Source organism: Haplochromis burtoni, unplaced genomic scaffold (assembly GCF_018398535.1).
Source record: "Haplochromis burtoni strain Fernald_Lab_line unplaced genomic scaffold, NCSU_Asbu1 Contig_50, whole genome shotgun sequence".
NCBI lineage: Eukaryota > Metazoa > Chordata > Actinopteri > Cichliformes > Cichlidae > Haplochromis > Haplochromis burtoni.
This window is the reverse complement of record NW_024582411.1, coordinates 2,094,400-2,122,274: the sequence shown is the minus strand read 5'-3', so window position 1 is coordinate 2,122,274 and position 27,875 is coordinate 2,094,400. Positions and strand designations below refer to the sequence as shown.

The following is a 27,875-nucleotide window of genomic DNA, read 5'->3' as shown; positions in this document are numbered from 1 at the left end:
CACAGACACAATCCGGCCGGCCGCGGCGCGCTCTGTGACATCTTTATGGGGTCCTTGTTTTGCTGGGTATTGAAACAAAGGCGACGTAGCAGAATTTAAAAGTAATAACTGGCCCCACATCTTAAAATGTATATTTAGATGCCAGACGAACACAAGACCGAGAGCTGCAAGCCAACCTGGCTTTGAGACCAAAAACAAACAATAAAATCTTTAAAAACAACAATAAATGATTCTAAAATTTTTAGAGAAAGGCTGATTACATACTTTGTTGCAATTCATCAAAGTGTACTCCACGTCTATATTTGTGAAATTATTACTTTCTCCTTTGGGTTACTAGTATTTCAGCAAACATGTTTTGTTTATATTCTTTTTACACATGTTCATGTCTAACATGTAGTTTTCAAGAGCAGAACAAATGAAAATAGTGAATATTAGCACAACATGGATGTAGGTTTACTTGCTTGTATTGCAGACAGCACTAAAGATACAGATGACCTATTCATTTTCCTAGAGCATACCTGTTCAACAGGTTCATTAGTTTGGGCGAAAGAAAAATTTAAGCCCAGGTTTGCAGATTTTGTTCTGATGGTGAAGACCAAATGACGCACCAGCTTTCATGTAACAACATGAAAGCACGCGTTTGATTTATACTTGAGATAGAATTGAACTAAAGAGGCTGTGCAAACGAGATTTTGGTTTTATAAAGTCTTGGTAAATGCAGACCAGCGATAAAGTCTCTGATCCTGAAAATGAAGACAATCAAACGCCAACAAACTACTTTTCTCTTCCTGTTCTCGAAAGGCCAAATTCATCAAAACTCCATTTGAACAACTCTGAAGCAACGTGCACATTTTGCACGTCCCTAGCAGATGGTGGGATTAATTGGTTTTCTGTTATTTGGGGGGGAATGACTGGAATCTCAAGTCACTCTATAAATGCTGTACTTTTTGACTATTGCTTACATTTTTAAAATCCCTCAGATGGGTTTATTCACACTAATAAAACAAGGGGAACTACCAATTAAGACCAACTGCTCCGTTTGAGTAAAGCTTTACAGACTTTTTATAAGCTGCAAAAAAAAAAAAAAACAACCACCACACTACGTACTTGCTTTGACAAAGAGCTGAACCACCAGGAGGGCACGAAGAAGACACAAACACAGTATCTGATTAACAATGAGAAGCATTGTGAGGTCTTATAGGTCACAAGTCTCATGACACAAGGCCAGACAGTTGCAAATAAAGGCAAACTTTATATGGCTTCAAAGTAGATGTGCCCGATCACAGCTTTTACTTTGAAGATGAACTTTCTCCTTTTCCGGTTTGCATAGCATTTTTTTTATAGTTTCACCATGGCTTGGAGTGTTTTGCAAGTGTTTGCAGACGGGATGGCATCTTCCATGAAAACCAGCAACTGCAACCTGCTAGAAACAAAACAATCACAAGGCCATTTTGGATGCACTACTGTGTACGTCTTTACGACCAATTTCACGCTAAAACTACCAACAACCACTCACCAAACAGTGATGGGATGCACACGCGACTGGAGGTTACCAGCAGGCAAGGTCACTTATCGGTCTTCAAACTTGCATGACTGGGTCTTACCGATTCAATTTCACAGCGACTGCAAGCAACATCCATTGAACAATCGCAGTCTATTGGGGAATATGCATTCTTCCCTCGTGACCAGGGTTTACTAAGTGGTCGCCAACATATCCCTAAGCCTGTGTGAGACCTTAAGCATTACTATCTGACTCTCTACAGCTAATCTTTTAAACTCATAAAGTCTACTTTGTGATACGGAACTAAAATATTTACATGGATCTGAAAAACATTTTCCTGTATATCAGCTTTAGAAAAAGTGCTTTGTTAAAATAAATCTCAATATTTTGTGGGAATAACACTGTAAATTTGACATTCACAGTTTGGGGACGACAGCACTGAGTGTCTCAGTACAATTTCAGACTTGCATTGTAAGGAGGAAAAAATCCTTTAATTCATATAAAGTTTTGATAAAACGCATTGCTTTATAAGGCCACACAGTCTCTAAGCCATCAGGTTTGTGTAGTTCATTCATTATTTACTCATTCACCATCGATTTTCTTAGAATAACAGAAAAGCTCGTAATCCAAGATGATGTTTAAATTGACTTTTTTGTTAAAAGCAACAGACCAAAACCCAAATCTGGAACAAATAAAGACTTTACAACATTTCTGTACTTTAAACAGTTGATTGATTATCAAAAATTCAGGTATTTAAATTTCTCGATTAGTTGACTGATTGTAGAACGTGACCCCCGCATTGCAGGGGGGAAAAAAATCCAGGCTTTTCTAAGGCTGACTGCTTCTTCCTATCTGCATGGAATATTACTGTGCATGTTTACAGTACAGATGTAACAGTCTGTGACTTATGTTGGCAGGTTTATCTGTCACATCACTGACCTGAAGGGCACAGTTCATCATACGAATGATGTAGTCAAACTGTTGGTGGTCCAGTATGGCGCGGTTCTGCTGAACATGGAGACTGAGCTCCTCAGTCAGACATTGGCGGGCTGCCTTGCCTTTCAGCGCACGCAGTGCAGCCGGCAGCGTCTGTTAAAGTGAAGAAAGAGGGAAAGAGGGTTTTAGAAAGAAGTAACAGACCTGTGAAGAGAAGTCAATTAGCACAAGACACAGGAAACTATTAGTAATTTAAAACTGTTAGAAAAACTGAAGACAGGAAACCTTCATTTTATAAAGTATTTGTCAAAAGTGCCATTCACTACAACAACTACAGGAGTACCTACAGTGCTATGAAAATTATTTGCTCTTTCCGGATTTATTATGTTTTTGCAAAGATAAATAAATATAAAATGCTGTTTCTTGCAAACCTATCTGGCCCTATGTGAAAAAATAAAATTCAAGCACACTTGGGTTATGCAGCAGGACAATGATCCGAAACACAGCAGCAAGTCCACCTTTGAAGTGGCCTAGTTAAAGCCTGGACTTAGTTTAAACAGGCCCTTCATGTTGGAAAACTGTCCAATGTGGCTGAATTTAAACAAACCTGCGAAGAAGAGCGGATCAAAATTCCTCCACAGTGATGTGAAAGAGTTATTGCAAATGCTTGATTACAGTTTTTGCTGCCAAGGGTGCCGCAACCAATTATTAGGTTTAGGGGGTAATTTTACTTTTCCATTACTTTTACTTTTGTTTGATGAGCTGAAACATTTAAATGTAACAGATTTCCAAAAACAAACAAACAAACAAACAAAAAAAACAGGAAGAGGATAAACACTTTTGCACAGCACTGTATGTATGTCAAAGACTTACAAGTTCACGGGGTGTTCAGAGAATTCCTGCTATGCATTTTTACCCTGTGTGCATGCAGATGCAGGTTCAGGTTATATAACTCCTGTATGAAGCTATAAGGATACATAAAACAACTGGCACTCATCCCATTTTAAACACACTGGAGTCATATTGGACTGAATGCTCACCTATGAACTCCTACAGATGAGGCTGTAGTGTGGAATATAACTTTGAGGAAAGATTCCTGTTCAGCATAAATACTTGCAGGAACAAACAGATCAGACAGGAATTGATCAATCCCAGTTGTAATTATTGCTTGGCAGCTTAGCCTGGCACAGGGATGCAGAAAGATTGATCACAGGCCTTATTTACTCCTGCTTCTAGGTGTCTGTGTACCAGCTGGGACATAATAGGACGATAAAGCTAAGGAGAGACCCGCTCCTAAACGGCCTGAAGCTCTGGTGTTACCCAAAGCACGGGTGCCTTATGAACTTGTTTAAAGGTAGAAAAATAAACAGTGTACATCACCTTTTCAGTCTCCAGAGTCTTGTTGTAAAAGATGAATGAGATGCAGTTCCTCACGACCTCCAGCCTGCGAGCGCTGTTAAACACAGAGTAACTCTTTCCCATGATGGATGCTGGAAAAAGCAAACAGATCGTTGATGAGTCATTTTAATTACAAATTTACATGCAAAAACTTTTGTGAAATGTATTTTTTGTGCATAATAAGGTTTTAAAGTGAGTCATACCAACAGGTGGTCCAGCGGGTACTACACACTTTTTCTCAGTTCGTGTAGGAAGAGGTGCGCTGCTGTGTTTTGCTGTACCCTCCTCCATAAGCTTCTCCACCTTTTCTTCATGCAGCACGGGAAAAGGTATCTGGTGCACGCGCAGGTGGGATCCCTCAGACGGCCGAGGCACTTTCTGGAATGCCATGTGGGGGTTTGGGTTCTCCTAACGTACAACAACCAGGAAACAACATGGATTAATGGGACAGATTTGGAGCAGCACACATGCAGAGCAGGCTAAAATGAGGAAATCAGACGTACACGGCACACCAGCACAACAGAGGAAACTTAGCAGTCGTTTGTTGCACGAGGACTTACATTTCTATAAAGCTGCTCGGAGAGCTCCCTGATGTGCTTCTGAAGCTTGGCGGGGTTGACCTCCTCTTCCTTAAAGCTGTCAAAGTCCAAGGCCACCAACTGCAAAGCACACCAACAACAAAGAAAACAAAATGTAAACTAGAAACATTATTTAAAGTTAAAGGCTAAGGTTTCGGTGGTGCGTCACGGTACAGTACCTCATCAAACAGATCGCAGGCTCGGTAAGGTGGACCCCTCTCTGAGACAAAGCCGGCAAAGGCCATGCCATCCAAAACCTTGGTCAGGAAGTCATTCTCAATGAGGCCTCGCTGGCCCAGGAAGGCAGTCTGGATAATGTCAGATTAGAGCATTCATAATCACAAACCTTGTTCATATGGATTTACTACAGACTGCACACCAAGCAGCCATTTTTAGAACATGATCACAAAATATCTCTGCAAGGGGGACTTTTATATTGTTGCAACGTGGGCAAGTTCTTCAGTGTGCGGAGAAAGGGAAATAAATCCAGTTAGAAATGACTACATGCAAATGAATTTAATTTACTTTACACATAATTATATGTGCCTGTGGCTAGAGGAGATAAAACAGTTCACTCGAGCCCCCCACCTCCTGCTTCAGGATTCCAGGCGAATAAGCAGAGCTTTAGTTTATAATGCGATCCATGTGGGGTACTTTGAGGGTGATTTGCTGATGGGTTACCACGGAGACACCACAGACACGAACAAACAAAAACCCTGGCGCAAAACAAAAATGTAAACCTAATACGTTTCATATGGCTCACTGCCGGATTTGCCCAAGGTTACGGGACTGTGTCCGAAGCTTGGATAAACAAACGGATACCATCAAGGAAGAGTCACGAAGATTCTGTGACACGTTTAAAACAACACGCATACACAAACGCACGCATTAGACACCTCTGACAAGTTTATCTGTCAGGTCTTTATGTGCGAGTCCGCCCACACTGCTGGCTAAAGGAGCGCGGGCAGATTGATGGAACGTCGTGTTTTCTAGGGAGGAATTGCTTAACGAGCTTAATCAAAAGGTCATATATTGGCAAAAATGCTAATTTTAGCCCCGGGAATTTCATGACCTGGTTTTATTACCTTGTGAAAGTGGATCACGGGTTCAGAATGGATGCGGATGAGCTGCAGGCAGGACCTGTAGCCCTGAAAGAGTTGTGCAAACAACCTGAGAAAGACGGCTCTCACCTCCTTGTCCTGGAACACACACACACATATTACTCATCAAGCAGCTATGCCACAAATGCAGTCTGATAAGGTAATTATACAACAGACATGCTTTTTTTTTTTTTCCTTCACTTGGGTTATGGGTTACCGTCAGTTAGTACCCCCACTCCAACGCTAACCTCCCTGTGATAAGAAACCTTTTCTGGGCAGCCTGTCCTCCTCGTGTGGGAAGGAGAAGGACATCACTCCTTGAGACACTGAGGAACTTAAATGAGGCCAAATGTTAACGCCGCTGACTTACCAACAGCTTGAGGTTGGAGGGTGCGGTGCGAGGTGGGGGGAACGCGTTGTCCGCTATCTCCAAATCCGGGTGTAAAACCTAAGAAAATGAATTTAGATTCAGACGATACATTTGTTTTCGTTTATCCCAAGCATTTATGGAAAATAACTTGGAATGATTCCAACATTAACTTAGGGAAAGCTGCGGGTGCACAGCGAGTGACCAGGTAATGTGGTAATCAAGAAGTGCCTTATTATTTCATTAGGAAAGCAAACATTTTATTAAACAAAATATAAGAATTAGCATTATTTCTCTATATATGTGTAGTGATGTGTTTGTCTTTGTAAAGGATGAAATGACAGATGACTTCTTGTGCAATCAAAGAGCTCTGCAGCACCTCCTGCAAAAAACAAAAACATTACCTGATCATCCCTTCAAGTTAGTCTCCCTGTGACTTCTAGGAAACATACGTTGCACTCGGGCAAAGTTCAGTTCACTCCATAAAAGTCCTGCTGTGACTACCTGCATGTGACAGTCTCTGATGGCAACTGGATCATGTTGTCTGTGTCAAAATACACGCTTCAACCATTTTTGATTTTCAGGAAGAGGAGAGTCTCAGAGTGTGGCCGGAAAAAAAAAATAACACGTGGCACAGATCAGATCAAGTGTTCTTCCTCAGCTGTCTCAGGATATTACAGCCAGTACTGATTCTCCAGCCTGTTGGGGCCCAAAACAAAAATACACAGGGGGCCCGTCCAGCCACAGGTCATCCCCATTCTGTTCTAAATAATGTGACATCACCAACAACAGTCTATAAACCAACAGGTAAAGTGTTACTAACACTGTAACTACTAGTTTCTATGTTCTTTTAGCCTACTAGCTATGCTAATAAGTCAGGTTCCAGGTCTGACTCCTTGCTCTGACCTTGTCACATCACAGTGGAGACAGGTGGGGCCCACTTAGGGAGGTCATGTGTCTTTTGCTATCCTTGGAAACTGAGGGCACTGCTGTAATGTACAATTTGCCTGCCTTGCTTAAGGCAAGTATTACAGCAGAACAACTCGGTGACCCTAAGGGATAAATTCAGGGTGTCAATCTAGGAGCATGTACCTTGATACCCATCTAACTTGATGAGCTGTCTTCAAGCTGGCCGACATGAGTTGTAGCTCAATCCTTTGCTCAATAACAGTGATGGAAGCTGGCTCAGGTTGTCAGCATTTGTTCTTTGTGCACGTGTATGTTCCACAATTAAATTGCAAAGCAGGGTTTCTAAGGAGAGATTTAAATGTTGCAAGGAGACGACCTTGAAAAGGTCAGGTATGTTTTTTGCTTTGTTTGGCCGGCATTACGGAACTTTCTGAGCACACTTCGTATACAGAACACAACCCACTCTATTACTCTATTATATAATGTTCAAAGAAAAGGAACTTCGGGAATATTTAAAATTTTGGGGTGCTCACTTTAGATGCCATCATCTTTAAATAATGTGGTTTTAGGTATTTTTGTGTGCATGTGTGAGTTTGCGTTTGGGCTCACCAGGGACAGGGTAGACTGTGTTTGGTGTAACAAAGGTTCAGGTAGCAAGGACAGGTGGATACACTCAGGAATCTTTATTGTTCCTCCATCCAGGTCAGCAATGATAACATCCAACTGATCAAAACACACAAAACACTGACAGGTCAGGTGGTTTTACTGCTGCTGGAGGAAGCGCTGTGTGGTAGACATGTCTGATGAGAGTCAAATGCAACCAGCTAAATATAGAGAAATCTTTTAAAACCCAGTGTGCAAAAAGAATCTGAAAAAATAAACATGTCACTTTCGCTGGTCAGTAGAAAGAAAAAGTCCTTAAAGCAAGACCTGCTTTGAGGATATCAAAATAAGCCTTTAAAGACTTTAAGTTGTCTGTTAATGATTCATTGTTACCTTTTAACAATTTCTAATCTTTAACTTGTGCATGAAGGTAGGACAAATTCCTGGATGTCTGTGACACATCTACACTCACCAGATCCTGGATTTCGTTCTGAAACATGGAGTGCACGCCGATGATGAAGGGCGTGGGTGAACTCAACACTTCCAGCAGTCGCGAAGGTAGAATGGGGATGTATGGGTAGCTGTGTGCACGGACACAAGGAAAACGCACAAATATACTCAGAAGAAAGATTAAGAAGAATTATGCAACGATTGGTCAACTATGAGTTTAAAATATACTTCCCCGCAGGGAAGAGGATGTGTTTGATTGCGTGCGATGATGAAAATGGAGCTCGGATGACTAAACTTATTTCAAGTGATAAGAGAGCAGTAAAGCACGGAGGACATTTATATGGAAATTTTAAATGATCATCATCATCTACAGGAAACTTGTGTCAAAATTGCAATAAACCCCAGATAATTTAAATGTAGAACACTGTGTGTGTTTTTTGAGACGTGTGACTGTGTTTGTGCAAACTTCCAGCAGCTTAGACAGACAAATAAACCGCTGCTGATTTTTGCTGTTCTTGTTGCTGTTGGCAAACTTAGACCAAGCAAACAATGAAGGATACAGGCACACAACGCAAGGAATGGCAGAGTAGCATCATGGTTTTAGTGCTTTGATTGCTCATTTGTTAATAGGAACTAAATACACTCGCAGACACTTTATTAGGTACACCTTGCAAGCAAAGAAAGGGATCCCCTCAATTCTTCATCGCATAGATTCTGCAAGTTGCTGAAAAGATTTCTCCGAGATTTCGCTCCATGTTGACACGACAGCATCACGCAGTTGCTGCAGATTTGCCGGCTGCTCATGCATGCCCACATCTCAAGGTTGCTGTATTGGACTGAGATCTAGTGACAGTTATTCTGCTGGAAACAGTCATCAGAAGATGGGCACAGTGTGGTCATGAATGCTGTTCATGCCAAATTAGTCATCTGAATGTCGCTTCAGTGCTCAATGTGTTGTTCTTTTATAACCGCCGCTCACAGGAGACTTCCTCTTTTTCTATAAACCCTAGAGATGGTTGTGTGGGAGAATCTCAGGTCAGTAGTTTCTGAAGTACTCGGACCATCCCACAGAGCACCAACAACGGTGCCATGTAACTTAAATCACCTTTCATCCCCATTCTGATGCTCAGTTTGAATTTCAACAAGTCTACACACCTAAATACACCTAGCTGTATGCCAGCTGATTGGCTGATTAGATATTTACGCTAACAGTGAGTTAAATAGGTATACTTAATAAAGTGGCAGATGACCATATATCTCATACTTATAAATATTTATATGTATTAGCATCCTACTACACCACATTAGATCAACTTGATGTTGGTACTTTGCTTTCACATAAAGACACGGTGGCACGCCATGGCTGGAAATCATGTGGATGTAGTCGTTAAACTGTTACTAATATTACTACAATGATGGTTCAAGACGTCTTCTGTGAAAAAGGCTTACTGTCTCCTTCCTCCTGACGTCTTCCTTCCTTTTGCATGTTTTGTTGTTTAGTGTTATGTTTAAGAACCCCTGAACCCATTTGGCCGGATTAGCTTAAAATACCCTTTCTTAGAAGATATGTTTCACAAGGGAGAGTGATGAACAAATGTATCGGAGAAAGGTAAGGAGGTTATTAACCACATACATCTGAGTCATTTCAAGCAAAAAAAAAAAAAAAAAAAAGAGGTTAAAGAAGGTTAAATTGTGTGACTTTAAAAGGTGATCTAATGTGGTGGAGAAAACTGTTTTTACAGAAATGAATGAAAAATTAACAAAGTTAATGATCAGTCAGATCACAAGCCAAGAAAGTCACAACTGCAGTCAATGGAAAGTCACATGAGATTCTGTCTCATCCAGCCATATCAAACACATACTCACCTGTATTTAAGAGGAAACATGAGGGCTTCCAGGGCACGGCATGCCTCTCCAAGCCGCTGGTAGCTGGTGGAGTGGAATAAGACCTTATGTTCTGTCAGAACTGCACAGAATAGGCTAAGAACATTTTGGATTCCTGAAATGACAAAAAACAAACCAAACCCCAACACAGAATGAAATAAATGAGGTATTTGCTGGAATGTGACGTCCACATTTTCCAGATCATTCATCTAAAATTGATTTGTGAAGGCCTTTCAGACTTCAACAACAGATTACAGCAAACAATGTGCACTTGGAAGTTCTCTGATAACCATAAAAGCTTCAAGCCGGATCACTGAAATTCTAAGGAAACAATATTCTGTACGCTCGTTCCTGTTAGGCGGAACAACGTGAAGAATGTTAATATAGAAAGTTCAGAACTTCATCTCATTGAAATTTGCTCCGGCTGTGATGGAAAAGTACAGAATGACTTCAGAGGGCATGAAAGGAGAACGCAAAACACTGACAGCAGTGTAGCCAAGACCACTTAAGGCTTTGTATGCAAGAACAATTATTTTAGCATCAGTTCTGTAGAAGACTACAACACAATGTGGTTCTGCTCTTGCTGAAGTTGTAAAGATTTTATTGCATGCTACCAAAAAAACTTTTTGGGAAGTGCACTTAAAAAAAGAAGAAGAGTGTTACAGTAATGCAGGCTGACTTGTGCCAGTTCTTCAATTAGTATTACCTCTTTGTTTTATCACCTCCTGTCTAAATGAAGCTACCACAGTCTGTCTTTGTATGTGGGCACTGCACTCTCTGTTTACTATACACACAGAGCAAATGTATGCAGATGGGAACACTGAGCTAAATTTATATATTCAAATAAATGCATCATTGAAAATACAATGTTTTTAAAAATATGAATACTTTGAACTAAACTGAAAGGGCAAATTCACTTTTGTTTATATTTCTTAGCTTGTATTATTATTTTTACTACTGTTGTTATTTAGTGCAGCTGCATTAATTGGAAATAAAATTACAGTGACGCTGTGTAATCTGCACTGTGTCCACTGGCTGTAAAAATAAATTTGCATTCAAATAGGACAGTTTCTACTGAACCATTGAATATAAAGGTAGGTGAAAAGTCATCTCTGAAAAACAAAGGAAATTACACACTCTCATACAGTATAAATAATATTTCAAAAACTGATGCGACAATCAGGAAGAATTCTAAGTTTATAGTTCCTGTTATTGTTTCCTATCAAGCAACTGACAGACCAATTCATCACACATCGGAGTGATAAGGAAAGAGGAACACCGGCAGACATATCCGCGCCGCTGGGGGCGCTGGGTCTGGAGTCTGGCTGCCTGAATGGAGCGCTTCAGTAATAAACAGGAAACGCGCACCTCAAAAAAAAACAAAAAAGGAAAAAAATCTTCCTTTTTAGAATGAAAAGGCGTGACTTAAAAAGTCATAACAGGCACCAAATGATGTATTTTTGTCCGTAATTTTTACTGAGATACCGAGGCTTCCAATTCACAGTCACACCTCGTGTTCAGGTGTTTGCTTATCTCATGGAAACAGCGACACGTTTCCGAGCCCTAAATAAAAGAAGTGGCAGCAAAAACAGAACAGACAAAGGCAACAAACAACAACAGTCGGGCTGTTGATGGGTCGGATTTATCTCGCTCCCGGCCGGGGGGTGGTGTTGGGGGGGCTGTACTTCCTGTGCAGTGTAACATGTTTAACACACATTCCTCTGTGGTGACTCGATGACCTGTGCGCACAGAGCGATGTCCCGACCTGCCTGTCCCCATGCTAGTAGCTGATCCTTATATGGATGTAAGGACGAGCTAATAAGTGGAAACAAAACACTTACGTGTAACTCATCAACCGACTTTCCAATCAACGTGCAGGAAAGTCAGGCTTTAAGGTCAGAGGAATCATTAACTCTACTGTCTAACTATGTCTGTAACTTCCAGTTTCCTGCACCTTAATAAAAAAATTTTTATTATATAACAACCTGTGACAGCAGCAGGACAGATTAAAAAAAAAAAAAGATTATGATTTCATATTCTTGCCAAGAGTGGAATAAAGAATAGATAATACCGATGCCGTGTCTACATATATAGCTTACAGACACGAGATGGTCAGGACAGTTTAGTCTGAAAAAACCTGCAGACAAAACAAACAAAACATGCAGACTGAAATAATTGAGGTGGTTTCAAAACCCCATTGCCTGAAGTACATTTGTTCATTTATCCAACATTAAACTTCTGATAGAGTGAACCTGACTTTATAAGTTAAATTACAGTCATGGTATACTGTAAACATCACAAGATGAAAATATCAAGAATGAGTACATTCAGTATTTGATAAATTCAGCGTCACTGTCATGAAAGTAAAACGATATGATGCTTTTATTGGGCGTTATAGGTGCATGAGTCATTTTAGCCATTGGTTGGTGGTTGCCAGGCAACTTATAATCATGTAGGAGGAGTTCCCAGCCAAACCAACAGACTGTTTTTGTATTACAGTAAGTAACTATAAAAAGTGACAAATTGTGGCTTTGAGGTTTTTCTGGCTAGCTATTTTTCCCTTCTGCTAGCCTCTGTTTAAAGCTATGCTAACAATCTCATTGCTTTAGCCTTTAGCCTAGTTTAGTGTAGATTCCCTGCGCCGTGTCAGAGGTACTTTTCTTCCTGAAAGTCATGATGATACAAATATCATAAATATGACATTTTCTGTAAACGCCTGGGTAGGGCTGGGCTATATCATACCGTTCACAGTAATACCGGTGTAATGTTGGGCAACGATAGGAAAATGAAATATCGCGATAGAACGTGGGTAAAACGCGCATGCGCAGTGCCTTTGTTTACATAAGCACATGGCGGCGACGCAGAATGAGAAGAGCGAAAGTGGAACGAATGAACCAGAATTGGTTTGTAAAAATGCTGCAACTTCAGTGGTGTGGAACTGGTTTGGCTTTCATCCGTCAGGTACACAACAAAGCACTATTTTTGGTAGAGCGTGCTAGCGGGCCGTCGTTATTACCGTGTTTTGTTTTGTTTTTGGAAAATACGGCACACTTAAAATCAATCCTTTGATTTTTCTGAAAATCGACAGTGCCCCTAATCACGTGTGCCTTATGTATGAATTCTGGTTGTGTTTACTGACCTCGAAATGATTTTATGTGGTACACGGCGCTCGAAAATCTGTCAAATGTTTCAGTACAACTTTGCTAAGCTACGAACCCGCAACGCTTGATGGATTGTCGGAGCATTACGGCTATATTAGGCAGGAGCCTCGCGGAGTGATACGTACTGTGCTTCAACATAATATTACCGTATTGTGTGTGTATAACCTCTTTTTTTGTGGATTTTGTGGATATTATACATGGTTATGCTGAGGATATGTCGGCCAATTTCCACTGGAAATGCCTTTTGGTTAAACTGTCAGCAAGGAATTTGCATTTGCACTGTTAATTTTTTATATAACTTTAATGCACTTAAAAAAGCTGCTTGTTTTAAGTGAAAATACATTGATGTTGGTTTTTTTTGGCACTAATAAAGTTGAGGAGTTGTAAATTATTTTGTCTAGTGTCAATTATATCGTCAGTTATCGTTATCACAAATTTTCAAATGTATATCGTGATAAATATTTTTGGTCATATCGCCCTGCTCTGGGTACATTTAGCAGTGTTCAGATATTGGTTTGCATGCAGAAGAGTACCTGTCTATTCATTTTCAAAATTATTAACCGAGCAACTGAACTGTAATCATTGCGCTATTCGTACGTGACTCTAAACATTAGAAAGAAACTAACATGTGCAGTTCATCTTTCCAGCACACATGTACTGTATCCTACTTGCTGCTCTGAACTGCGAATGTACCCTCCTGATTAAAGGAAGCAGGTTTAGGAAAACTGACTGGTCGTGATTCGTTATTATGTCAACATTATTTTGTTTTGTGTATCCAAATTGGCAACAAATGCATGCTCTGACATGACCCTAATTGCATATATCGTGTAAGAACACCTACCCCTCCCAATCCCCTTGCTGCTTCCAAACAAAACGAGGATGGTGTTAATACAGTCAGGATACAGAATCTACTCTGATGTGAAGCACATTCTCCTAATCAAGAGAGACCAAATGAGGGCCAACTTTCCATTACAAATCAGATTTCAGGTGAATTAGATTTAATCACACTCTCGGCTTACATATGCAAAAAGTGAAATAAGCCCCGCTGTTTAGGAATAACCCCAAAATCTGCAAACATAATGCAGAAAGTTCACAGCGTGGCTTTTGCCAATTTGCGGGTTTTTTTGGAGTGCTAAGAAAAACAATAGACACACTCCCTAATACGTCTGGACTCCCTCATGATTGAGTCATTGCGTATCAGGCACGTCGGTTCTTTACCAGAGCACGTATCGCCTGTTCAAATCATTTAAGTCTGGACCATTAACATATTGTGCAAACACTGCAATCCGAAACCACAAAACCTAATCAAATCTTCATTATTGGCTCCTTCTACCCAGACAAAATTACAGAAACATTGATGGGACACAGAGAAAAACGCACAGCCGTGCTTGAGACGCATTTCATGTAGAACTAATCCGAGCTCTTAATGGCTCACCGCAAAAGTCCTACAGTAGTGGAGTTTGCCACTAGGTGATTAGCAAAGTTACACAGAGCATTTAAAAATCTGATAAGAATAAATGTGAAATATGTCAAGCATAAAGGCATTTTACTAAATAAGCTGAGACATTGAATGCTTTAAAACTTGTGTTTTTAAATGTGACTGCTGTCAGATTATAATAGCTACTAGAAATACCTACATGGTGATTGAGTCTACAGTACATGATAAACTGCAGCAGGGTAATGTTAATAAATACATGACAAGACATTTAGTCATTTCATTTCAGATACAACAATGAAGTCATAAATAAGTCATGTTGTGACTCATGATTGCTGGTTAGTAGTTATCACAGTTCCTTGACCCACCCAACTGCTGGAAGAGTAGAGCAATACTCTTGGATGTAACGGGCAGCGTGTCGTTCAGGGGTGTCTGGATGAGCTGACGGTCTCCTGCTCCCAGGCTAAATAGCTTCTGTAAACCGAAAAAAAGGGCGTGACAGTCAGACAACAGCAATAGAACATTTTAACGACCATCACGTCTACAGGGTCGAGAAGTCCAGCGACTGACAGTCACAGGACTGTTCTGAGCCCGTGGGGCATGAAGAAGATGCATTCTATTCAACGCAAACACTGTGCAGACCATCTGAATAAGTCTTTTTCTCACTAATCAAAAACATAACTGATATGGTGCACAGCTGCATCAATATAAAAATGATTCATGCACTGCAAAGATTCAAAAACATATTTCCAAAGTGTGTACGTGTTGTTCAGATCAACACAGACTCTAATCAGTCACCTAAAAGCTGTGCTGTAATTATTCTCACAAATACATCCTGATTCACACCGTGTGCAGGTATCCTCTGATATAATCTCACAGTATCATATAAAGGTCTCATGGGGTCCTCATTCACACAATTCCTGGCATACCTGTATGTTCAACTGTGTTTTGTTTTGACAAATGAGTCTGCTTGGGTCTGGCAGACTTGAGGACATGAGATTTTTTGTGGCGTCTTGCTAGAGAACAGAAGGGGCCAAATTCTTCCTTCTAACAGCACATTATCCATCATTTAAAACAAAATCAGATGAGAAAGCGAGAAACCCGCTGTGGCAGAATGAGCGGGCTGCGTTTTTGTTCTGGGTGTTAAATAAATTATCTTGTGCCTAGCTTACCGGAGCATTATCTTCTGACATTTGGCCACCAAAATACATTATGACATCAAGAGGGATCCTAATGCAGCGACAGTGCAGTACAGTCCTCAAAAATGCTACAGATAAAGTTCAAGAGATTTTCTTTCTTGCTCCACTCTAAGAGTTTATTTCATGGCAGAATGAGTAGACTAGAACTTCGCCTGAACCCTGAACATGATGGTGGTGACTGGCTGCAAAGCAAACATCAGTCTGCATCACTGAACCTCAGTCATCCACTTACAATCTGGCTGAAAGCAGAGCAGGGTTGACATCAACAACCAACTAGCACAAAGTCCTGGACCTGTGCCCCCCTCCTTGAAAAACCACCCAACAGCAGAGCTAGACAGTGATATGTGGACATGTTCTCTCTTAGGTCAGACTTACCTGAGATCCACCAGCAACAGGAACCAAGAACGTAAAAAGGTTGGCCACCAATCCCTCCAAAGGGAAACTCAGGCTGTCGATGTAGACCGTGTAGATCAGCCCTAAGCACCCCTGTAAGAACAACATGTGGAAGACAACTAAGACATGGAGAAAAAGGAAAGAAGCAACCATCAATGTGCTTAATAAGTGTCTGCATTTTCTCTTTTTGGGCCAAGAGCAAAGGATCCTCAGTAGGTAAGGTCTGCTAGTAAGGTTATTACCATGGATGGTATGACTGGCCTTACGCCAGCACAAACTGACCTTAATGAAAGGCTCAAAGTTTCTTATACACCTGAGACTCCTGTACTTTCTGAAGTGCATGCCTACACTACACCCATTTTACAGACAGAACAAAGCAGATTAGTATCTGCAAGACGAAAATCAGATTTGACAAAAATTCTGAGAATTCTTCTGAAAGGTCAGAAAAAACATTTTTTAAAATCAAGATTTAATCGTGCGGTGTCTTATTACCCGGAATATTTCGGGATAATCCAGCCTGGACACGAGAATGAGACTTTTTGGTGCAAACACTTGAGCTGGCTGGATCAGGCCATCCTCTTCTGCCTCCTCATCTTCATCGCCATCAGCTTCAATGTTCTTTGATCCCTGAAACATAAAAAGAGCAGTCGTTACTTTATAATAAGAAGCACCTTGAGGAGACTGTTGTGATTTGGCACTGTATAAATAAAATGGCCTTTAACTGAATTGAATGCAGCCCAAAGAAATGTTAAAAATCCTCCTTTGTCTACAGTGAGCAGAAAAAAAAACATTCATGAAAGGCTGGACAATTAATTATCCTCTTTCACAATGTTGCATTTTAGTACAGCCAGCAGAGCCACTCTGTTAATTTCTTCAATTACGATGATGCTAATAAAAGATTTCTCCAAAGGGACCAAGATTAAACGAGATTTGCTTACAGAAGAGTCAAAAATGACTTTAGGAAGTTCATCCTCCTTCTCTCCTAGGATCACATCATAATACAGCAAATGCAAAACATCAGTGACAAAAATACCAAACAAGTTAACAACTGCACAGCGCTTAGTATCTGTTGTGTAAGATAGAAAATTTACAGTTTCGATCTGGTCTCTATTGAGATCCACGAGCTGCATTACGACACTGATACGCCAATCTCTCGGCGCTCATTCCAAACTAAAGCCTTTATCACAGTCTAGTATATTTCTCCAGGCAGTCAAAACATGCCGCAAGAGCTTAGGTATCTCCAGCACCAAGGAGTGCAGGATCAAAATATCTGTTCTATCCATCTGAGAATTTTGGGGGGGGGGGGGGAGATTTGGTTCAATTATTTAACAAAATACATTCCTGCGCCGCCTGTCTGGACACTCTCTGAAATCTAGCTGAGCAGATAAGGACGTCAACTCAGACAGTTAAGACTGTTAAAACACCCTCACGTTTCAAGAAGATCTTCAGCGCTCTGAAGTGAACGCTGGAATGTTTGAGGTACCCCGATGGTCTCGATGAGCCCAAATATAGCCTGACCTAATGATTAATATGAGCGAGACAGATAAAAGATAAGGCCGTGTGGTGGATAATAAACGTTTATAGGGTCAGTCTTTATGCTACAGCATGTAATCTACACCAAGCAGACACGCATCTCGGTCAAGTGTCTCTCTATCAGACACAAACATCTCAGTTAGTTTAATCTGTTTGAGTGAAGCGTATCAGTTGAACTGTAAGACAAACTGTATTGTTTTCATGCTTTTTTTAAAAGCCTAAAGATAGCTTCAAAATTAATTAGATTAACTTCTCACTTTATAAACTAATACATTATGTGCCAACATCAAAATCAGTGCAACGCTCTGCTTGGAAGCCCTGATTCTTTCCAAGAAGCACGGCACTTGGGCATACATGAGATATCTAAATATTATTGTAAAACAAGCATGCCCCCACCCTGGGGAAAAAGGCACTCCGTGACTCCCCTTCAGGACAATGTGGCTGACAACATTACAAAATCTGCTTCAGAATCACTCCACCACCAGCACCATAGCAAAGAGTTCAAGGCCTTGACCCATTTTAACTGGAAAAAAAGCTAAAACAACCCGATACTCAAGGCCCCCAAAATGATCTGCTGCCAGTGTCCCAGTGCCAGACACCCCCAGAGGTCCAATGTCCATAACTCAATGGATTGAAGCTTTCCATGTGGCATCAGGGACTCTTGCACATGTATTACTGATTAAAATACATATAAAAAAAACAAAAAAAAAACAAACAGAAATGAGGTTTCTCAACAGTTTGTATTGACTTTATTTTACACACAACCACCTGCTTCAGGTGTGGGATTTTTGACTGAGTGAAAACATTAAGAGTCCCACTTTTCCAACCTGGCAACAAAGTTTACATGTTGAAACACACCTGCTCTGTGATTATACATACGTTTACACTCCTCTAGTGCCACAAAAAAAAGTGTTCAAAAATGTGTTTTTTGAGCATAGTACGAGTTCTCCCTGTAGGCCCGATCATGTCTGGTAAATATGTGGAGCATTATCAAAATTGCATGAAATAGAATTTCCAGAGGTCATCCTCGTGTTAAAGTGAAATCCTGTCGCTAAAGTCCTCCTACTCTTCACAATGAGGGTGATCCACTTATCTGTAAACCCTAACATGCTTTTCACAGACTTCACCAACAAGAGGCGAGCAAAGTGGAAAAATGCACTCAGTTATGCAAACTGAGGCATGCTTTAATACAAATGTAATTATAATGTGATTCACACAACAAGTTCAAATGCTAATGAGAAAAGGATGCACTACAACAGAGCTGAATTCAGGCATTCCACCAAAGTGACTCGTTGCTATTTTGAAGTTGACACATTTCTCTTACGGGGCTCGATTTCAAATTTCCCTCAAAGATGTTAAACTGATATAACTGGAATGTGATTGATGACTGCCTTCCACATGCGAAAGGATGTGAGGTCACAGTGGGCAGAGTGACAAAGAGTCATTTAAGGCCTCCAACAAAGGCCAACACAGTGAAACAATTATCTTGGTATTGTGTGGGCCTCTGGCAGGGAGAGAAGTTAACAAGATCACTGGTAAGTATGAAAATGATCCCAATGAAACTAATCTGTAGTAATCAATAATTTATGGGGGTTTTGGACATTGGTGCCGTGACCACTAATCTGCAATCAAATGCAGTCTTGTATGCATGAGTAAATCACATGCCGAAGGGGAGCAGAGGCTATCCTGTCTTTCCTCGGCCAAGTCACAATTTATTAGGCTGGATGCAAACAGGCTGTTTTATAATAACGCCCGACATTCTGGAAGACATCAACCACGCGACAAGCATTCCTGAGAACTAAAGAAGAGTGCCAAAGACGGCAAAAAAACAAAAACAAAAAGCAAATCAATAAGCCTAAAATGAAAACAAAGTCACATTGCCCAAGCTTCATATCCCTAAGGGTGTCTAATGGTTATGAAAAGCACACAAGAATGACAGTGACCTCGTTTTGGGGAGGAGGAAGAAACCGACTTCAACATTTTGATATCAGGGGCTTACAAGGTTATGATGTCATGCACTGCTTTCTACTAAAGAGGACAGGTGACTGTAGATTTGTATTATTACTGTGGCTCACATGGCAGCTCAAGGGGTTACAGGTGATGCACCGATCTGACATTTTGATCAAATATCAATGCGATCACTGATGATCAGATCATGTTGGTTACAGCCAACACATCATTAACACTGCACTGATTGCTAACAGGGGAGTTAATGTAGCATTTAAGAAGCTAAAAACTAGGAAAAAGCAAAGATAGAGCAGCTGGAAGGTATTTCACTTCCAGCTGTTCGCAAAAGTTTCTAAGATAAAACATAAAACGATCGAGTGAGTTGCAAGGCTGAAAAACTCCAACAGCACGTTATGATTTCTCTCTTTTACTCAGTGGCACATAATGCTTGTTTGAAGGCTTCTGCTGCAATTCTAGTAAAATTGAATACTGTCGCCAACGGGTTCTTGTCCACTCCACTTTACACATGACATGCTTGTGTGGATCTGTAAACGGTGGTGGGTTCAGACTGAGCAGGGAATAAAGGAGAAACTCTCTAAGCTGAAATGAGACTGCAGATGAGTTCATGTAGTCCACGTTTTGGTCAAAGGTAGAGACTGTGGAGTACCTGCAGGTTGACCTCGGCCTCGTAGAAAGTGAGGCAGGAGCAGTAGTGTCGGTCTGAATCGATATCTGTCAGCACAACGGTGAAGAAAGTGGGTGCTTTCCGATCTCTGGACAGCCTCCAGCCTCCAGGCTGGCAGAACTGAAAAGACAAAAAACAGTAAAATGACGTCACATAGGAATCCACAGAATCACATCTCACATACAGTAACATTTGGTTACTTTTGATTTTTTTTAAATAAATTCAGTGGTTATGACACCCACTGAGACTTTTTGCTGGTAAACCAATCAAACCTTCAAATTACTGTGAAATACTGCAGCAGGTCCTAGCTGAATCCCAACGCCCCCATAAAGAGCAAAGACAGGATGTCCTGCTCTGGGGTTGCAATTTCATCTCCTATGCATGCCACAGAGCAGGAAGTGGCAGGTTCAGAATTTATTTTCTTTAAAAATCGTCAGCGATGGTGCCCGTTCTAAATGAAGGTCTGAGCATGAGAGGAAATGTCGCACACAAGACTTACAGGGACAAAAAAACTCCAAAACAAAAAACAGGAATTAAGCAACTTTATACATTAAATCAAAGCTAAAACTGAGAATAACAACAAATATTTATTTATCCTACTGTCCCAATTTCTTATTCAGATTTTTAAATGATGAATCATCATTTAAGAAAACAACACATCTGAAAGGCGGACCTCTCTGTTACACCGTTTTATTGATTCAGACTGTCCAGGGTATAAGTTCGGACAGAGGTTTAGATATTCCATGAGAGAGTCCTGTTCTCCCAAAATCTTCCTGGAAGGACTTATTATTTAGACTTCCAAACATTCCTGTTTACTGACGATTTAAGTATCACACAAATCAATAATTTTCTATGCGTGACAAAACTGAGCCATTTTTAGAAAACTGTGGGCACAGAAACTCAGAGAGAGACCATTACAATAATAAGAAGCATCTTAAACAGGTTTTAGGTCCCAGAGCAACAACAGCGTGAGTCATCTCCAATCCTGACACAAAACATCTGCAAAGTGTGGAAAAAAAACAAGCTTCTCCCGATACGTTGTCTGGTTAGACAAAACCGGTTTATCAATCTATTGACTTTATAGTTAGAGACATAAATTGCTGTTGATGTTGCCTTCACATAAACACTTACAATTCTTCAAGCTCAAAATAAACCTGCCCACTGTTTGGAGAAATAGATGAATTATTTGTTCTTATAGATAAACTTTGAATAGTTTATCTTCCAAAAAAAAAAAGAAAAAGGAATAAATAAGCCACGTGGCACACGAGAGCACAGAGGGCCAAAGTCTAAGGAGCAGGCAGGCATTTGGTCAGAGAGTTGAGTGTTTGTGTCTGATCCTTCTCTTGTTTTTGCAGGAGGCCCAACTGGCTCTGGTTTTGAAAATGGTGTTTAGACTGCTCCTCAGGGGTTACGCAGGGGATCACCGGACACATGGAGGAAGAGAGGAGACCGGGTTAAGGAGGGGCAGCTAAGGGCAAAAACAGATGAACAGATGGGTAGATAGCTGGCTCTGTACACGAGGTAGTGTCTCTTGGGCAGCAAATGATAAGAGGTCAACTAAAAAAAAAATTAAAAAAAAAGGAGAAAAGGGAATTAAAGGGGAGGGCTGGAAAACAGAGATTAAGAGAGGAAGGGAGGAAAGAGAGAGATGGGAGGGGGACAAGGGGCCTGTTCAACCTGGAGGTTCAGACCAGGATGCCATCTTCTAGCAGATACAATAGCCCACAGGAAATCTGTTAAACCTGCATTGTGGGGAGGTGTGTGTGTGTGTGTGTGTGTGTGTGTGTGTGTGTGTGTGTGTGTGTGTGTGTGTGTGTGTGTGTGTGTGTGTGTGTGTGAATGCTCGGGCCAGACAGGATCCAAGGACAAGTGCGGATAACTGTGCTCCTGTCCTAAAGTATTCCAACTATGCCATTCATTGTTGTCAAAAAAGAGACAAACACATTTGGGACCACATAGCTCAGAAGATCACAGGAGATAATAACATCCTGTGTGTCTGTGTGTGTGTTGTATTTCTCCATGTGTGTTTCCGTAGTGGTGAACATATGTGCGAGATGGGGACTATGACACGGTGACATGCAGGCAGCAGATGAAAAGATGATGGTGAAATGATGAATTGCCTTCCATAATGTTAAATAAGTGTTTAAGTCAGGGGTTTCTCTCCTGTAGGTCTGCAGAGACACTTCAGGGCTGGCACAGGTTCAAAGACACTTGACTGAGTTTGGTGTTTAGTAAACTTCATGGTATTCAGGGACCAATGCTTCCAGACAGACATCCATTTACATGCAACTTATCACTGTCTACGTAAAACATGACTACGTATCTTTGATGTAGCTGGATCCGATTCAGACTCTACAAAGGAAGTGATTCCACGTATCCTACGCAGCTGCATTTTTATAAAAACGTGTCTCATTTCCGAGGTTTTAAACACTCAATGCTTATGACGCTACAAGTTTCAGGCCTGTGCAACAACTGAGTTTGGATCCTACACTAAGGTGTTCACATATGGTGACTGTTTGCTTGATTAAAACTATTTCAAGTAAGATGAGTATACTGATGGTCTCTCTCTGCAACCTACTAGAAAGGAAGGGCATCTCTGAAGGTCTGCAGTGCTTTTTACAAATGTTGTCATTTTAAATCAACTGCATGTAAACATCAATCCAAAGAAATCCTCTGTGATTTGTAATTAAGTGTGGATATACCGATAGTAACACTTTTCTTAAGTTATTCCTCTTTAAAAAGGAATTGAATAAAATGTGGCTTAAGCGCAGACTTTGTTTTAATTTAGTGGCCTAACAAAAATATTGCATTTTTAAGACTAAATTATACCAGAATTAAACTTTGTAGACACAGCGTTGTGGTTAGGGTATACCTGCCACCAATGGGACCAGGTCAGTAGAGTTTATTACTGAACTGACTGCTAACTGACAGACTGACAAAAGTAGCAGTGTAAACTTCAATGTAGAGCAATCGTTTCAGGTCAGACTCAAGAAGTCTAATATCTGTAGAATGGATGTGGTATTACAGACTGGTTTAGAGGCCCGGCGCTAAGCATGTTCACCACTGCATCCTGGTTTGGAACCTGATGTGATGAGCGAGGGGTCGACTGAGAAACTGTGGTACACTCAAGCTTCATATGGCAGCAGCTCTTCAATCACAAGCCATGGCAGCCTTAAACCAGACCATGCTTTGTCATGCTTTGACTCTGATGGGGACCATGACTTACAAAGTTTGTGTCAGTGAGATGTGAAACTAACAACCGAGACAATAATCTTGTAAGATAAATGTTTACTGAGGTCACAGATCAGGTAGGATGGGGGGCTTCTATGCTTCTATGCTACATTCTTCAAACAGAAACAGTAACTGCTATATAGGACAGATAGATTCCAGAGACCAAGCAGAAGGTAACAAAAGGTGAAAGCACTGACTGACAGGATCAGACATGGGCTACACACTGACCTATAGCATGACACGGGAATCAATTACAGAGCAACACGTGCTAACAGTTTAGCCTTTATACAGCTAAGAGAAAGGACATCTCCTGGTCCAAAATTAGATCTCAGTCAAATGACAAAGGATCTCTGGGACACACTTGCTCTGCTGATGTCAGAGGCGAGCTGACTGCAGCCCTCCAGCTAAACCTACCACGTCGCATCATGTGCTACAGCCCAGCATGACTGACTCCCAACCCCACAATTCACCACCCCATCAGTGATATTAGATATGCAGTCTGACCTGGTAAGCATCGTCACAGCACCAATCAAAAGAAAGAGAGAGAGAGAAAAAAAGAAGGAACACAGCTGCATTGCCTGAACAAGACACGGCAACATTCTTCTATTATGACAAGTGATTAAAGCTTGCTTAGGCTGGTGCGGCCAGCTTAAACAGGGGCAGCCGCCATTACTAACGATGACTAAGGAAAAAGAGTCAGAGACAACGATATCAGCTTTGTTTTCCACCAGTATGACACAATTGAAACATGACTGGAAAGCGGGGTTTAAGTGTTTTCATTATGACCACAACATTTCAGAGTCCTGTACTAGGAGAAATACAAACAGACTCTGAAGGGTCATAAAACCTTGAAAGAGTTCCCGTCACCACCAATGAACTCTGTCCCGCAAATCCTCCACGAGAGAATTATTTCATACTCTGGTTAGGTTACTACATCCAAAAGTTCTCGCATGTTTTCGCTCCGCAGCAATAAAATGTGTATAGACCGAGCTGTCTCCTCTAATCTGATCGTCAACAAGAATGACCCAAAGTGGATGAGAGAAAAAGGAAAATATTTTCCTCTACAATCCTCTAATCACATAGGCGGCTTTTTGTGTATGAGACAGAGGGAGAGACCCGGAAAATGCAGGAATATGGGCGGTTTTTAAAATGACAACACATACAAAACACAGAAGCTGAGTTCACACACACTAACATTTGCATTCCTAAAAATAACTGTTCTCACATCCTAAAGCAGGTGTTACTGAAAGGAAACACACAAAAAAACAACAACTTCAACTTTTAAAGAATTCCAAGACAATGCTGCCAGAAAAATCTAGCAGCAGATGTGCCCTACACCACGTGCTTCCATCATCCTCTTCCCTCTACCTTGCTCTTTCCCCATTCTTATGGAAGCATGCCAGGAAGACAACACAATGACGGAAAGTGAAGTGCAAGGTGTCAGGGGCTGGCCGGGGGGTGAGAAGGTCAGTGGCGTGCAGCCTAGCCAGGATTCCATCTTTATCAGGTCTGCAGGATGAGCAACGGACAAAACAACCAGAGATGGCCGCGAGCGAACAAACATGCTTACGTCCACCCCACACACACCTCGTCTCCTTCACTCAAGGACACCAAGATGATGACAGGAAATGAAACGGTCAACAAAAAAAACAAACAAAAGAAAGAAAGAAAGAAAAAACCTCCCACACCATAACTCCCAAACACTTCTCCATGGTTACAGTGACTTAATTCACTTTACTGCAGCACAGATGCATCACAAAAGCCTCTGAGGTGACATCTGATCTCCTCAGCTCTGCTAGTTTGAAAGTCTGGTTTACTTTACCTGTTATGTAATACAGGAGACATATGGTTCATTTTAAAGATAGATTATTTTTAGACAACCATGATAGAGCACAGCATGTTAAAAAAAAAGAAAAAAAATGTCAAGTCAGGCAGTGAAGTAAGAGTCATCTAGCAAATATGGCAAACACTAATGCAGTAATGTACACAGAATTCCGTGCTTCATAAATGCCACATGTGTAATAGGAAATGTAACACTGGAAAAGGACCCCGCTACAACATGTATTTCAAGCAAGAACGTAAAGAGTTTTTTGTTTTGTTTTTTTAAATTGCCACGCACAGTCCCACCACAAGCTTGCAAAGGACAGCTTTGCTTGAGGGCAAATACTTTACTTCAAAAACACTGCATAAATGAAAACCAGGCAGCTCACCACAAGCGGCTTGAAAATAGAAATGCAGAGACGGGAAAAAAACTAAACATCCCATTGGAGAATTAAACATTCCTATTTATAAATCAACCCACTGTCAGTTCATCCTGTACCCAAACCTTACTACTTCAGCTTCACCTTGAGTTAATATGGGATGTTCACGGTTTGGCATGTGGGATCCCAAAGTTTAGATTGACTCTCCGGTGCCAATTCAGTGAAAAGTAGGTTAATAGACTCTATATCTTCCAAGAATAAATAGGTTGAATCATAGTTCAGTCAGGAATCTGCCATAAAAATGTACTCAAGAGTAGAAAAATTCCCTGTCGGAATCCAAGAAAAGTCCATGGACTTTCCCCATACTGTTTAATAGTAGTATCAAGCGGGAAAAATGATATTAAAACCACCTGAGTAGTATGAAAACAATCATAATCGAATAAATTCTCCCATTGTGATGATGGAATATGTCAAAATGGACAAAAAGAGCAGTAAAAATCAACCGTGTAAAGTCCTGGCACTTAGTATACAAAACGAAAAAGAAACAACCAGACTCGATAAGTCATGTATGAACATGTTAATCACTTGTCAGCATACTGAACTTCTTAAACAAGATTAAACTGATGTCAAAGTCTTCTAAACACTACAGGATTTCACAATTCAAACGAGGTGTCTTGCATTAAACAAAAATTACAGCTTGGGATTTCACAAAGTAAATAAATGAGAAGTGACCTATTGGTAGATGAGTACAGCACATATTATGCTGCACTCGAGAAAGCGGACTATGACTTTCAACACGTAAAACGCAAAAACTCGAGTTGGCTTCCAGAGAAACGTACGAAAGTTACAGACAGTTCTTGATATTGCCCGACTTTAACGTAACGTAATGACAGCCGGGTGAAAAACAGACACCAGCAGACCGAAACAACCTGTCAGGTTCCTACATTTGTGACAGCCGTGGGGAAAAATACAAGCATGGGTACCCGGCTTGGGTACTCATCCTTGTATTAAAGAACGTGGCAATGAAAAGGCGAAGCTTTTAGCAGAACTGGTTGTTCCTTTCAATATTTACAGAGATATGCTTGACATATAGTAAATATTTGTGGAACAAAGGATTAGGCTTCATTAGGATTCAGCGTGCAGCGAGCCACAATTTGCTCCAAATAACTGTCATACTTATTACATAAGATCATCTTCTACCTAAATCATCCTCTTTAAAGACAGTGACACGCTTATAAATACGGCTTTATTGTACGTTTTGAAATCTGCTTGTGCCTCTCATAACAGATAGCGGGACTCTGATTATATTTACTCTACCAAAGAACCCCGATACCTCCCCGGGATCTGGTTCACACTCACATCTGGCATTCAAATCTAGACTGCCTGCAGATGTGCATCTGACCTTGGAGCACTTCATCCTCACAACTGAGACAGTCCAGGATCTATCCTAATTTTGCAGCATTGCCTATAAAAATCATCCTGAACACCTCCCGTGTCCACAGGTCAGATGAACACCAAGGGGACTAAAATTAGAAAGTGGGAAACAAAAGCTAAAAATTAGGGGGTGGATGATTTCAAGGATTTTGCTGTCAGTGTGACTGCAAACACTATGCAAATCAAGGTAAAAATTTAGTTTGATGTCCCATTAAGGCATTAAATAAATCACCACTAATAAAAAAAATATTAATTGTAATCATTGTCTCTATGTGCATAATGAGCATGTGGGACACGTGAGCCTGTATATGCATATAAAAACAGATGGACTGAATAATTGTAATGGGCCTTATTTTTAAGGTTTTAAAGCACCAAATTACTACAGGCCCTTTTTTTTAACCCAAGAGTAGGTAAACATGGTTGTTATGGTTATCTGTAAAAAGTAAACACGACACATCAAAACACATTTCTGAGCACATGGAGCGATGCATGAAAGAGCAGGGTAAACAGCTTTATCCTGATGTTGTCGATCAGTACAATGGCCGTCCAGCTCAGAAAGATAATAGCTTTGTAACAGGTGCTTCCTCCACTGCCTTGTAGGGGCCCTGGCTAAATATCAGTACACACCATAGGTTCTGCTCTCACTTCTGCTGTCCTCCAACCACAACATGTTTTGTTCCTCTCCTAACTATACACTAATGCAGTGAGTAAATGCAAAACCTTAAAAAAAGAAATAAACTTGCTACAGAAGGTCTGGTGTTGTTCTCAAAAAACAACAAGACATGATATCTGTGACGTACTTCAGATGTGGTGACCAACATCTCCTTTTCTACCCAAGCAACCGGCAACCTCTGGGGCTGAATCGTGAAAGCAGGGTTGTAGGGTTGCCAAAACATGCAGCGTCCATATCCTGTATGAGGTTTTATGGAT

The 27,875-nt window shown here is 40.8% G+C and overlaps 1 protein-coding gene across 2 annotated transcripts in view; it reads right to left on the bottom strand.

Annotated features, from left to right (window-relative positions):
- Positions 1-27,875, bottom strand: part of sbf2 (SET binding factor 2) — a 107,219-nt gene that overhangs the window by 47,207 nt on the left and 32,137 nt on the right. For both annotated transcript variants that reach the window (XM_005936484.3, XM_005936485.3), the window contains exons 3-16: positions 20,062-20,199; positions 16,407-16,541; positions 15,897-16,007; positions 14,691-14,796; positions 9,709-9,841; positions 7,865-7,973; positions 7,399-7,512; positions 5,884-5,961; positions 5,499-5,612; positions 4,593-4,721; positions 4,396-4,494; positions 4,039-4,243; positions 3,818-3,927; positions 2,441-2,590 (exon numbers count right to left, since the gene is read on the bottom strand). In XM_005936484.3, coding sequence (XP_005936546.1) covers positions 2,441-2,590; positions 3,818-3,927; positions 4,039-4,243; positions 4,396-4,494; positions 4,593-4,721; positions 5,499-5,612; positions 5,884-5,961; positions 7,399-7,512; positions 7,865-7,973; positions 9,709-9,841; positions 14,691-14,796; positions 15,897-16,007; positions 16,407-16,541; positions 20,062-20,199 — 1,731 coding nt within the window. The remainder of the gene's footprint in view (positions 1-2,440; positions 2,591-3,817; positions 3,928-4,038; positions 4,244-4,395; positions 4,495-4,592; positions 4,722-5,498; positions 5,613-5,883; positions 5,962-7,398; positions 7,513-7,864; positions 7,974-9,708; positions 9,842-14,690; positions 14,797-15,896; positions 16,008-16,406; positions 16,542-20,061; positions 20,200-27,875) is intronic.